Source organism: Hemicordylus capensis, chromosome 6, assembly GCF_027244095.1.
Source record: "Hemicordylus capensis ecotype Gifberg chromosome 6, rHemCap1.1.pri, whole genome shotgun sequence".
Classification (NCBI taxonomy): Eukaryota; Metazoa; Chordata; class Lepidosauria; order Squamata; family Cordylidae; genus Hemicordylus; species Hemicordylus capensis.
Genome location: NC_069662.1, coordinates 132,052,089 through 132,066,441, shown reverse-complemented (window position 1 = coordinate 132,066,441; position 14,353 = coordinate 132,052,089). Strand labels below are relative to the sequence as shown.

The window sequence follows — 14,353 nt, the reverse complement described above, 5'->3', positions numbered from 1 at the left end:
CAGAATGAACAATTATGATTATTATATATTATAATATTATATTATTTATGTATTTGATTTCTATACCGCCCTTCCAAAAATTGCTCAGGGTGGTTTACACAGAGAAATAAATAAGATAGATCCGTGTCCCCAAAGGGCTCACAATCTAAAAAGAAACATAAGACAGACACCAGCAACAGACACCATTACTGTGCTGGGGGTAGATAGGGCCAGTTACTCTCCCCCTGCTAAATAATAAAGAGAATCACCACGTTAAAAGGTGCCTCTTTGCCAAGTTAGCAGGGGTTATGATATGATGATGATATAATCCACGGGCTGAATAAACAGGCACACAAGGAAAAGGAAGGAAGAAAAGGGGTAAGGAGAGACAATGGAGGAGAATGAGGAGGTCAGTCACTTAGATGCTTTGCATGTAGAAGGCCCCATGTTTGATCTCTGGCATCTTCAGGCAGGACTGGGAAAGGCCAGTCTGAGATCGCCAAGAGCCACTGCCCTCGGAGTAAACAACACTCAGCTGGATGGAGCAGTAATCCAGTATTGGGCAGCTTCATAAGTTTGGATATGTATGTGCATTCAAAACACACAAAACACCCCCCACACACACACACACTTCTGTCCCATGTCTTCAAAAGTACATATGTGAGGAGGGAACCCACAAGCGATGCATTACGAAAGTTAAACCAGGGATTTCTGATTCAGACTTTACCAAAACAGGCCAGTAGCCGGGCTTCTTCATTCTGCTAATGCTTAAATGAGTATAATAAATGAATATACTCATTTAAGCTAATGCTTAAATGAGTATATTCTCAACACTTACAGGTCCTCTTTACCTAAAAGCCTATATTATTCTTATAATTAACGATTTGCATTCAAGCAATGAGATAAGAGAAAGAAAGATGAATATTAGTTCATTTCTAACCCATGGGTAACAGGCCCGTCCTTTGGGCAGGGTGACTGGGCCAGTTGCTCTGAGCCCCACACTCCTTCAGGTCCTGTGGCTGGGCCCAGCCACCCCTGCACTCCCCGTCAGCGGCCGCTCCTTCCCTGCCATCACTCAGTATCTAGCACGTGCAGCACCAAGGACTTCCATCACTTCCCTCCTCATTTGAGCGAGAAGAAAGGCAACCGAACTTCCCAGCATCCTGGAAGCTGGAAACTGAATAAGAGGCGTGCATGCGCCCTGATTAGACATCAGGGTGCATGTGCACTTCTCATTTAGTATCCAGCTTGCACAGCGCTGGGAAGTTTGCTTGTTGGAACAAGAGAGGTGGACTTCCCAGCACCACCTGAGCTGGATACTAAATGAAAGGTGCGTGTGCACTGTGATGCCTAATCAGGGCGCTCACACACCTCTCCTTTAGTATCCAGCTGGCGCGGTCCTGGGGAGTTTGGTAGTCTCTCTCATTGCTCAAACAAGGATGGAGGCGATGGGACTCCTTAATGCTGTGTGTGCTGGATACTTATTGTGGTGGGGCAAGGAGCAGAGGTGAAGGAGTGGGGCTGATAGGGAGTGCTGCTCGCCCCCAGCCCCACACCCTCCTAGGGACAACCCTGCCAATAGTGCCATTCCGTAGACGGCAACATGAACACTCAAGCTACTCTGACTGCACTGTACTTGTTGATACTGACAACCATTACCAATTGTTGCTTGCCTTTTAAAAAATTTCCCTTTGGGATGATGATGATGATGATGATGATGATTTTAATTATTTAGAACATTTATATACCACCTAACAGCTATGCCTCTAGGTAGTTTACACATTCTAAAATTAAAGCAAACAAGATAATTAAAAGCAATACACACATTCTAAAACGAATTTAAAGACATCAATTAACCAAAGGCCTGACTAAACAGGTGTGTTTTAAGATTATTTCTGAAGGCTGCCAGAGATGCTAAAACTCTAATTTCAGCTGGGAGTGTGTTCCAAAGTCTCCGGGCAGCTATAGAGAAGGCCTGATACTGGGACACCACCAGGTGAGTTGGTGGCAACCTGTGTTTCCTCTAACAGGAATTCCCAGATGTTGTTGACTGCAACTCCTAGCATTCTCCGCTGCAAAGGCCTTTTGGCTGGGGATTATGGGAATTGTAGTCAACAACAGCTGGGCATCCCTGTTACAGCGGACCCTGCTGGGAACCATAGGTAGACTTCGGCAGACAATCTTAGTAAAGTGGTGAGACTTACGAAGAAGAAGAGGCTCTCTTCAGTGTTTGCTTTCAGTATCCTGTTATGTAGATTCTCACTCTGTGTACCTACATGGTTCGTTCTGTACCCAAGAAATGTACAGATCGTACCCAGTTTATAGATGGTCATAGGAAGCTGCCTTATACTGAGTCAGACCATGGGTCCATTTAGCTCAGTACACTGACTGGCAGTGTTTTGCCAAGGTTTCTGGAAGGAGGCTTTCCCACCCCTACCTGGAGATGGTGCTGGGGCCTTTCTGCATGCAAAGCAGGTCCTGAGCTACAACCGCATCAGTTGTCAATATATACTGAGGCTGTTCTCAGTTGCCAGGATCAGGCCTGATTCCGGCTGGGCAGCACTGCCTAACTTGGCTTTTTAACCCAGCTCTTAGCCAAGGTTAAGGGAGCGAGAGCTCTCTTGAACCGGGCTACCTGCTCATGTGTGGGTGCATGCCGTTTCCAGCCCAGCCACACACAGAGATGGGCGTGCCGCATCTCTTGGGGGAATCCCAGTGGGGTTCCCAGAGGCCGAGACACGTCGTCCCAGCCTCCGAGTCCGTGCACCGCTCCATGCAGCTTTGTTCGTATCATATCGAAACAAGAACTCGCTCTTCTGGGGGGAAGGTGAGTAAAACAAGACTTCCACCCCGCCCACTGCCCCAGCCACCCAGTCATGTGAACAACCTCACTTTGTAACTGAGGGGAAACTTAGCAACATTGTGAGATTTCCACTGAGTTTGTGTTTTTCTTTAACCAGTAAAACAGGACTTTTTGAATTTTGGACCTATAGGATATGATATTGACAAATCTGGTTTTAAAAGGGTTTCTAAGCAAAGATTGTTTGAAATTGTCATGCTTTCAAGATATCTTCGCTGCAAAACAGAGTCAACCCTTTATAAAATTGAACCCAGATCACACTGGATTTTCTGTGTTGTTTCAGAGTATTTTTAGCTGAGCAGTTTGAGTTCCTCCAGCCCCATCTTGATGCTGTGATGCCTCCAGCCAAGAAACCTTTTCTGCAGCAGTTCTACTCTCAGGTCAGCATTCTGCACATAACTCCTCCCAAGCACAGGATCCATCTATGTTCCTATATAGTATAACATGCACAGCATTATATTTTGTGTAGTTTTTTTAGAGGTGTTCTCTATCTTTAGCAAAAATGCTGTTGGTTAAATTGAATTCTGTTTGATTTGTGTTCCAGACAGTTTCAACAGCCAATGAACTGCGCAAACCTATCTACTGGATTGTAGCTGCTAAAGCAATTGACTATGAACAGATGCTGCTCCTAATGGCAAATGTGAAATGGGATGTGAAGGAAATCATGTCCCAACACAATATTTATGTAGATTCTCTTCTAAAGGTGAACATTTCTTCTTGCAGTGTGTCTAAATGGCCTAACAAAGAGAGAGACTTTCTGTAACTGCTTTGTTGCATATTCTGGGCAACACATTCTTAGTTGGATGTTCTACTTTGTCCTGTTAGTCATGTTAGACACACACACACACACACACACACACACACACACACACACACACACACCTCCGAAGGGTATTTGTTTATCCATTATTAAAGCTGAAAGCTTATTACAGTAGTAATTACAAATTTATTGTTACGGATATTTAACTCATAACTGCCTATCCCAAAACTGCCCATATGTACACACACACACACACACAGAGTATATACTGCCTCTCCCCAAAAGACTCTCAGTCTCAAAAGCAATATAAGGGAGATCGCAGCAACAACCACTGCAGGGATGTTGTGCCGGGGTTGGATAGGGACAGCTGATCTCCCTTTGTTAAACATATGAGAGTCACCACGTTAAGTCCCTCTTTGACCAGTTAGCACTTAGTCTTGTGAAAGGTGTTCCAGCAGTAATTTTGGGAGATTCGGTACCACAAGGGTTCGCACCAGATTATGAATGTAGACTATCTCCTGAACAATGGCATCGTGGGGCTCTCTTAGACATGTGAAGAAATTGTCAGATTAGACACCACAGAGAGAAGACAAACCAAACATAATTTTTGAATCTTCAGTCTGACAAAATCTGGTCAGCTTGACCCTGAATAGTAATCTATTGCAATTTCTTTCTTTTCTCCCCCCCCCCTTTCACTATGCTTTTCTATAAATCTGCTAAAGAATGCCAGTATCCTCAGTCACAGAAGCATTCCGTTAAGTCTTATGTTTATTACATTTACAGGACAAGAGGGACAGATAGTTGGATCTGTGATTATCTTTGTCAAATGATCAACACATGTATATGCCAGTTTCATTTGCCTTTAGTAGGCTAGCACTTCCAATTTTAATGCTTAACTGAAACTAAAATAACAAATGTGAGAACTCAGTAACCCAATGTTCAGATATGTTGGCTGTAATGGAAATGTAACTAGTGTATGTGCACGTATGCATTTTGTGAAGCTCATATAATATTTAATAACTAGGGATGCATTCCTTGGATTCTGGTTTGGTAATAATTCACATTTACTACATTCCTGCATCCAAGTATGTGTGAGGTGAGTGGAGTTGTAGTTCCCATGAACATTGTGACTCAGGATGTTCCCCCACATGTACAGGAGCATTCAGGGCCTTTGAGCAGGCTGTGGCGAGCATAGTATGAACCAGGATCTCACCATGACACTAACTGATTTAATTAATTCATCCAGAACTCAGAAATTAATCTGCACTATATGCACAGAGACTTTAAGTCCTGTGGTACCCCAGTGACATCAGAGCATGCTAGAATCTAGAGCTCTTTGATCAGACCTAATGTAGCATGATGTGACATAAGGTCCGATCCAGTTGGATGACATCACGGAATTCTAGGAATCTCTTTCTCCCCGCATCTCCTACATATGCTGCAGAATCTGCCAAATAACCAGTTCAGCTACTAATTCTGGATAGTTTGGATATTTGGTGGCTGCCAACCCTAGTAACAACCATAAATGAGATTAAATCGTGCCACTGTATTTTCATCTTATGCTACGTGCTTTCATTGCCAGATACTGCTTGTGTATCACCACTGCTGACTAGTATTTCCTTTACATTTCATTAGGAATTTGAACAGTTTAACAGGAAGTTGAATGAGGTATCTAAGAGAGTCCGTATTCCATTGCCAGTGTCGAATATTCTTTGGGAACACTGTATACGACTAGCCAATAGGACTATTGTAGAAGGGTGAGTGTTCTATAAAATCTGACTAAAGATAAACACCTAAGCACATTTGGTCTTACAAATACAGTACCTCTTCCCTTTTTACACATGATTCACTACAATCTGGTTGTTACGGGCTTAATTAGTAAGAGGATTTTCAATTGTATACAACTTACCTTTGTCTTCAGACAGATGGTTATCAGGTCCTGCCCAAATCTGTGTCTGTTTGGCAGCATCCAGTCTATTTATTTATTTATTATTTATTCAATTTCTATACCGCCCTTCCAAAAATGGCTCAGGGCAGTTTACACAGAAAAATAATCAAGAAATAAGATAGATCTCTGTCCCCAAAGGGCTCACAATCTAAAAAGAAACATAAGATAGACACCAGCAACAGTCACTGGAGGTACTGTGCTGGGGGGTGGATAAGGCCAGTTACTCTCCCCACTGCTAAATAAAGAGAATCACCATGTTAAAAGGTGCCTCTTTACCAAGTTAGCAGTCTAGTTAGTTGTGTCTATGCCCACTGAAATAAATGGGACAAAGTAATCATGGCTAATCTAAGTCCCACTAATTTCGACTTAGCCTGAATCCTGCCCAGTAATAATAATAAATGGCTGGCATGATGTGCAGTTCCAAGGAGGATGGAAGACATTGGTGCCGCCACCACTGCAGACCCAGGAGCCACTATATAGATAGATAGATAGATAGGTTACATTTACATCCCGCTCTTCCTCCAAGGAGCTCAGAGCGGTGTACATGCTTATGTTTATCCTCACAACAACCCTGTGGGGTAGGCTAGGTTGAGAGAGAAGTGACTGGCCCAGAGTCACCCAGTGAGTTTCGTGGCTGAATGGGGATTCGAACTTGGGTCTTCCCGGTCCTAGTCCAACCCTCTAACCCTAGGCTAGGTTAATCGTTTCCCCCCACCCCCAGGGTTGGTAATCTGATGTCTAGCAGAGCGTGGCCAAGAGACGCAGAGGCAGCAGCAGTTCTTGAATCTGCCCAGTTTAGGATTTCAAAGTGATGTGGGTTTGCACTGCCCACCTGTGTGCTTGCTCCTGCAGCCAAGTGAAACAGTCTCCCTTCCCAGCTAGGCTACAGGGTTTCCTCCATCAAGGTCCTCCTACCCCACCCACTTTATAGTCCTCAGCACTTTATCTCTATCACCATTACCACATTTCTTCCCATTGTAGTGAATGTGAAAAATTGTGGTAACGCTGGCACCAGTTCTCTACGGTGGCGCTACTGCCTCCAGAACTGCAGCAGCGGTGGCGCCAGTGTCTTCCATCCTTTTTGGAACTGCGCATCATGTCGGCCAACATATATAATACATGTCTGGCATATGTATTATGTCAGTGAAGACACATTTTTTCACCTAAGCTTTTTAACTAGACTTGTGGCTTTAAATAGTTTTAAGGTTTTTATGTCTGTTTTAATTTGTTTTATGTTGTTGAAAACCACACAGAAATGAAAGTTTGGGCTGGTGTGCAAATATAATAAATAAAATAAAATCTCATGAGAAATGGGGATGGAGTTGTAGCTCAGTGGTAGAGTACGCTGATTCAATCCCAGCATCTCCAGATTGGGCTGGAAAAGACTCCTGCCTAAAACCTTGGAGAGCTGCTATGGGTCAGTGTAGACAATACTGAGCTAGATGGACCAATGGTTTGACTTGGTATAAGGCAGCTTCCTATGTTCCACACTGTACATGTGTGAGGATATTACTTTACTTGTGAAAATTCTTCCCTTCATTTCCAAGCCAGGAAAAACAGATGCTACAGCAACTTACGGCTGCTTCTATCATTACTTTTTATGAACACAGATGTTTTATCAGTAGCAAAATATTAATATCACATTAGGCTGCTCAGACACATTCCAACTGTGTGAAAAATGGTAAATTTCCCCCTAGGTGTGCATTTAGAAACTAAATTATTATACATTAATAAATTAAAATTATAAATTAACTCCCTAGGTGTGCATTCAGAAGCTAAATTATTCCTTCTCTGGGAGGCTGAAGGGAAATCGGCACAAAGGAAATGATCATGGTCACCTCTGAACACTTAACTTTGTAAATATATATAGGAACATAGGAAACTGCCTTTTACCAAGTCAGACCATTGGTCCATATAGCTCAGTATTGTCCACACAGACTGGCAGCGGCTTCTCCAAGGTTGTAGGCAGGAATCTCTCTCAGCCCTATCTTGGAGATGCCAGGGAGGGAACTTGGAACCTTCTGCATGCAAGCATGCAGATGCTCTTCCTAGAGCGGCCACATCCCCTAAAGAGAATATCTTACAGCACTCACATGTAGTCTCCCATTCAAATGCAAACCAGGATGGACCCTGGTTAGCAAAGGGGGCAACGCATGTTTGCTACCACGAGACCAGCTCTTCTATATCCACAATAGTATACCTAGAGTTCTTTAATATCTTTTAACTGTATTGTGTATTCCTGAGTACATTGTCTACAAAGATCAGAACAGCAAAGTAATGCCCATGGAAACATGAACAGTTCCTGACCTCTTGTGTATATGTTGTAGTTATGCTAATGTCAAAAAGTGCAGCAATGAAGGCCGCGCCTTGATGCAATTGGACTTCCAGCAATTTTTAATGAAGCTAGAGAAGCTCACAGATATCAGACCTATTCCAGATAAAGAATTTGTTGAGACCTACATCAAAGCATACTATTTGACCGAAAATGACATGGAACGCTGGATCAAGGAACACAGGGTAAGAACTGAACTTTGCTTCTTCTCACTGAATGGGAGCAGAGAGCCGGAAGAGGGCTCTTCAAGCATCAGTGCAGCCCATGTAGCCAATTTATGATGAACCCCGATCCTATTTAAATAAGGATGTACACAAATCACGGTTTGTGCATAGATTCATGCACAGATTTGAAGCTCCACCGGGGCACCTTTAAAAGTGAGGAGAGCAGGTGAGTACCTGCTCCTCTGCTGCTCTCTGCAGCTTCCTGCTGTGGCAGCACACACCCTGGCAGCCCTCATGCAGTGATGGCGCAACAGTGGCACGGACATGGCCTCTGCACATGTGCAGCGGCCATTTGCGTGGTCAGCAAGGTTGCATCGTGATTCATGCACATCCCTATGCTTAATTTGTCCCTATGCTATTTCCCATTTGGAGTTTTTTCCCCATCCATAATTGCTGGTTTGAGATGCAAATATACTTATGCTGTAAGGCAGCATTCTTCATTGTAAGGCCCAGGAGCCTGTGAGGGTCCCCATGAACCCTAAGTGCGACTTCCTGAGTAATTATTTATTGAGCCATGTGAACACTCTGTAAAGTCCCTGGAGCAGCATGAGGAGACAACCATTCTCCCCATTCAGTGCTGCCCTTTACTCAGTGCCAGGGGGCTCCTTGTAAGGGAAACAGAGCCCTCTTGAACCCTTGCGCCATCTTGGAAGGTGTACACAGAGTGCTGGGAAGTCCAGCCCTCCTAGGGCTCTCCCAGCACTAAGAAAAGCACAGTACTGTGTAGAGGTTGGAACAGTGGGGAATGGCTCTCACATTTAATGCTTTTTGCTCAAGTGCCCCCACTTGAAAAAATAGTGAAGATCACTGCTGTGATCGTGTTTTGCTCAATTAGGCAGCAGGAAAAAGAAAACAAGAGGAATGATTCTATGTGCTAGAAAATATTAGCTAGCATCCTGAGAAAGACCACTGCTTGTGTGGGGAGGGGTGATTTTAACTAATCCCCCAGCTTCCCTCTGCAGCCCTCTGTGCCTGCTGAAAATATGTGCCCTAAGCATTGACCCAGTTTGTTGATATGAACTCAACATGATATGTATCAATATGTTTGGGATGTGTAATTCTCCTTCAGCTCATCTTTTTAAAAAATCCTGCAGGAGGATTACAATTCTCCCTTTTCTGACTTTGGAACCACACATTGTTCTTTGGTTCTTTCTCTTGATGGCTTTATTTTATCATGCAAAGCAGCTGAAGGTGACCAGATTGGTGGTGGTGGTGGTTTAGCCCTTCCTTTTCAAGTTGTTTGTCGATTCAAAGTGCCCTCCCTCCCAGCTACTTTTCTCCCCAAGGGATTAAAGGTATGACCTCTCCACAGATTGGAGTCCAGTTCCTGAGGGGAGATTTTGAGCAGACAAGAGATTGGCAAAGAAAGGATTAAACAGCTCCTTCAGATTGGTGCTCCACTCAATTTGAAGCCATCTTCCGCTGCTTTGCACTATGCAAAAAAGTACTTGGTGGGAAAAGTCATGCATGTGCACAGCATAAATAGTTCCACCTGAAACTTTTCAGGGAATGATTTCTTCCAGACTCACACAAGCCCCTGAAGAAGGGTTTTACATCTGAAACATTTTGGGCTCATTTCACTAATCTGCTACCAAGGTCCGTGTGTTTCCCTCCATTGACTTTTGCGGTATTGCTTTTCAGTTACAGAACTCACGGTCTCTTACCTGCACTGCTCCTTCTTTACTTAGGATGCTAAGTAAGAGGAGATGCTAGGACTCATTCTTGATCATTTTCATCATAAGGTGGGGGAAATCTAAGCCTATGCCGTTAAGGAATTAACGTTTCCCTCCAGATCTTTGACACTGTTGTTGTAAACTAATAGTAAGGAAGTAGTGAGAAAAGCAATTATGGCAACTCCTTAGGTTTTTTATAGTCCTTTACTGGGATGTATCATGCAGCCTGTCCCCTTATTGGAACTGCCCCCTCCCACATGATAAAGGAATATGCTGGGAAAGATGTCAGGACAGGCAGGCTTGAGACTTCCTCTTTTATAATTGCATGAGCCAGTTTGGGGAGGAGGAAAGTATCATTTTCATTGGCTCATGGTCAAGTCAAAGATAAAGTGGAGAGGAGACTCTCCCACAGCCATGACTTTAGCAGAGAGACAAATGGTGGGGTGGGGTGGGGATTAATCACGTTATGCCCCTTTAATTATGTGCTAGAACTGCTGCAAAACAGAGGTGAGAGATTCTGGATGGTCATAGATTGGACACCATATGCTGCACCAAAGCAAACCTGGAAACAGCTGAATGGAATGTGCCAGAATTCTGTTTTAATTTCTCTCACTCAGCAACATGTCAGTGGCACACAGTGCGCAGGCACACCAAAGGTCTCCAGTTGGGCTATGGGACCATAGCTCAGTGGCAGAGCATCTGCTGTGCATGCAGATGGTTCAACCCCTGAAATCTTGGAGAGCTCCTGCCAGTCATTGTAGACAGTACTGAAGCTTTCTATGTTCCTATGGTCATCTGAGCAGTTAAAAAAAATTAAGCTGTATACTGTAGTCCCAGTCTTTGCCCTGCCCGCCCACCCCCCTTTTCTTTTTGAGCTGGTAAATAAAGCCAAAAAGCCTTAGCAATAGATTCCTCACCAATACCATTCAACCAGTAGTAGCCAGTGAGCCCTGCCCCAGCAGGGTGGGCAGTGAGGGCAGCGGGATATAACCTTTTAAAAAGGCAAACTTACCCACTGCCAGCACCCAACATCCTGAGGGAACCAGTGGCATCCAACCCAACATTCTTTCGGGAGGGTGCCCCACCCCTCAAATGGCTGTCGTGCATGTGCAAAGGCCAACTGTGCAACAGGGCAGGGCACTTCCCCACTGGATGCTGGGTTGGCCACCACTGAGTGCTGGTAGTGGGTACGCTCACCTTTAAAAAAAAAATGATTTCCCATTTCCCTCACTGTCCCCCTACACTCGGGGGCAGGCCTCACTGGCTGCTACTGCTTTCATCCAGAAATCTCATTGTATTGTCTCTTTTTTTGGTCCAAGTATACTGTGCCAGAACCTAAATACCTATGTTAAATGTTGGGATTTTGTGCATAAGGTTTTGTTGTTGTTCTTTTGCTATTTTTGTATATCAGGCTTTCTGCAACAATCGCAGTTTGTAAACAACAGATTTTGAATCACACCCTCATCATGTGCTGGTTGGAGCTATGCATGGTAGCAATTTAAAAACTTCCAAATGATGCACTGGATTACACTCAATCTGGCTAGACATTTACTTTTCTTGGATATGAGTAATCCCACTTTGAGAGCATTTCCACCCTTCTCCCTTAACCCAAGATAAATGTTAAAAGCTTTACCTCTGTTAAATAATCATTCAAATGTTCTGGCAGTGTCTAAAGGCAGAGCTCTGTTTAAGTAGGCAGCCGTGTCTTGGCAAAGGTCAATGTTTTTGTAGGAATTATCAATTTTCTGATTTTTTAAAAATACAACGATCATAAATTTTGTGTTTCCTTTTATCAGATACATTAATGCTAATTTGTTCTCAAATCGTTTAGGTAAAGCTGAATTAGAAATGTGAGCAGTAGCCCTAAAAACAGATTTGTAGAAACAGCTTTTATGTTCTTAAGTGTCTGTTTTCATCGTTGATTTCCAGCTTAGCCAGTTTCACATATTTTCCCCCGAAGAATGGAAAATAATTTTTCAGTGCCTTAAGATGTTTAAATATTCACAGAATTGCATTCTGTCCAGTGCTTGACTAAAATTGTCAGCATTTTTCCATTATCATTTGCCATACTTGTAGCAAAACACTCTCCTAAGCTTCACCACCTCAAATAGTAACCACGTGTGGCTTTCAATATTTATTCAGGAAGCAACAGGATTTGCTTGATGAAAAATTGATTCCCCCACCCCACCCCTTCTAACAATATGTTTCTTCTTCTGGGTAGTTGTGTTCTCTTTGCTTGAAATAAAAAATGATTTATTTTCTTTGACCAGGAATATTCTACCAAGCAACTGACGAACTTGGTGAATGTTTGTCTGGGATCCCACATTAACAAAAAAGCAAGACAGAAACTGTTAGCAGCTATTGATGACATCGATAGGCCTAAAAGATAATTGGGGAAAGCTTCCAGTCTTGTGATGTTTTGACCATCTGTTAAGGTGAAGCATGTAAAGAATCCTTCAAAGACTACTGACGGTGGCTTGGTTAAATGGAAAAAGTGTGCATCCTTTTCTTATTGGCTTTGAAGACACTTGGAATCAGTGTGTGGTCTTCTCAAATACCATTTTTATAATGTCTTTTCTGTTTTCTTTTTTTTGTCAAGAGGGCACTGTTGTACCATTTTTTGTTGTATATTTTCCTTAATTGTGTATTATATGGCTAAATCAAAATTAGAAGGAAACGAGCTGATTTAATATATTTAGTTGGTGGTTTTATGTTGTTTTCTTTATGTAAAAGGACTACTGGTGTATTGGTTCTTCCTTCTATGTTCAGCACTCCTTTTGTTATGAACCCACATGAGGAGAAGAACCTTGTGTAGAGTCTTCAGATTATGAATTGTGCATGTCCTTTAAAGAGTGTGCATCAGCAAAACATTACTGTAATATTTAAGCCCATTGCCATTTTATGTACTTTTAAACATAAGTTCATTTCCAAATGAATTCTGTCTTGGCAAAAGAATTGACCACAAATTATGGAAAAGTAATAAATACTGTACACTAATGAATTATTGTTGGCATCTGTTCCTAGTCACTTATGAAATATCTGTTCCATGATAGCACTCCCCTACACATGCTGGCTCTATGCCGTATTAAGATAGTCTGCATAAGCTGACTTGGTCTGCTGAGTCCACCTCACCTTGTACTTAATGCATAAAATAAGCTTCCGGCACAAAGTGTCTCTCCAGCAGTATTCCACAGCCCATGCTTTCAAATTATCTGGGACTCCACTTTAAAGATAAGGAGCCATGAACCAATATGCCAGACAACTACAGACCCTGTTCAAAGCTATTTCAGATGCAGATGAATGAACAAGGTTCCCCACAACTGCAGCAAGTGCTAGAGTCCCACTGAAGAGGGATTACACTGACTGGAATGAATATGTGGTGATAAGACTGCAGGTGGTGAAACTTAAAGCCCCAACAGAGTTGTGAGGGGAGAGATGGGCAATACCATTGCTTGGCTCTGCTGCAGTATTCTCTTTCACTCTTCAAAGTGAACTCTGTCTCCAGAAGATTGACTAAGGAGGACCACCAAGGAGGACCACCATTTTAATAACTGTAGTTACATCTGCCTGACCTTTCCCTGTATTGCTCTGTACACTTCTTCAAAATGACTGCTTGCCCTGAAGCTTGCTTGATTCCAGGTTGTAAAGAACTTTAAAGACCAAGACCAGCACTTTGCTTTTGAGCCCAGAGCAGATTGGGTTCAGCTCCTGGAGTTCAAGCAAAATTGCCCCTTTGTCACTTTGCCCCTCTAGTAACCTAGCAGCAGCAGAATGGACCAACTGAAGCTTCCGAACCATTTTCAAAGGCAGCCCCACATACAGGATATTATAATAGTCTAGTCTGGATATAATCAGTGCCTGGATAACTGTGGCTAGATCCAATGGTTATGTTGTTTTATTTATGGAAAAGGACTATTGGTGTAGTGGTTCTTCCTTCTATGCTCAGCACTCCTTTTGTTATGAACCCACGTGAGAAGAACCTCATGCAGAGTCTTCAGATTATGAATTGTGCATGTCCTTTAAAGAGTGTGCATCAGCAACTGTTCCAGATAGGGCTGCAGCTGGAGCACCAGCCAAAGCGAGTAAAAGGCACTCCTTGGCTACAATGGTCATTTGGGAATCCAGGGACAATGCTGGGTCCGGGAGTGTTCCCACACTGCACACCTGCTCTTCCAAGTAGAATAATAGATTCACAGAGTTGGTGGAGTCCTTGTAAGCCATGTGGTCCAACCTCATAGGAAGCCACCTTATATCGAGTCATACCATTGGTCCATCTAGCTCAGTTCTGTCTACACAGATTGGCAGCAGCCTCTAAGGTTGCAGACAGGAGTCTCTCTCAGCCCTATCTTGGAGATGCCAGGGAGAGAACTTGGAACCCTCTGCACGCAGACTTGCAGATGCTCTTCCCAGAGTGACCCCATTCCCTAAGGGGAATATCTTAGTGCTCACACATGTCTCCCATTCAAATGCAAACCAGGGCAGACCCTGCTTAGCAAAGGTGACAATTCATGCTTGCTGCCACAAGACCAGCTCTCCTTGATGCAGGAATGCTAGAGCTAGAACATCCCCAACAGGTG

At 43.3% G+C, this 14,353-nt stretch overlaps 1 protein-coding gene across 1 annotated transcript in view; it reads left to right on the top strand.

The window, feature by feature from the left end:
* Positions 1-12,777, top strand: part of VPS50 (VPS50 subunit of EARP/GARPII complex) — a 128,333-nt gene extending 115,556 nt beyond the window's left edge. Inside the window, exons 24-28 of the mRNA XM_053263967.1 lie at positions 3,123-3,219; positions 3,384-3,542; positions 5,235-5,356; positions 7,875-8,064; positions 12,047-12,777. Coding sequence (XP_053119942.1) covers positions 3,123-3,219; positions 3,384-3,542; positions 5,235-5,356; positions 7,875-8,064; positions 12,047-12,166 — 688 coding nt within the window. The 3' untranslated portion in view covers positions 12,167-12,777. The remainder of the gene's footprint in view (positions 1-3,122; positions 3,220-3,383; positions 3,543-5,234; positions 5,357-7,874; positions 8,065-12,046) is intronic.
* The last annotated feature ends 1,576 nt before the right edge of the window (positions 12,778-14,353 follow it).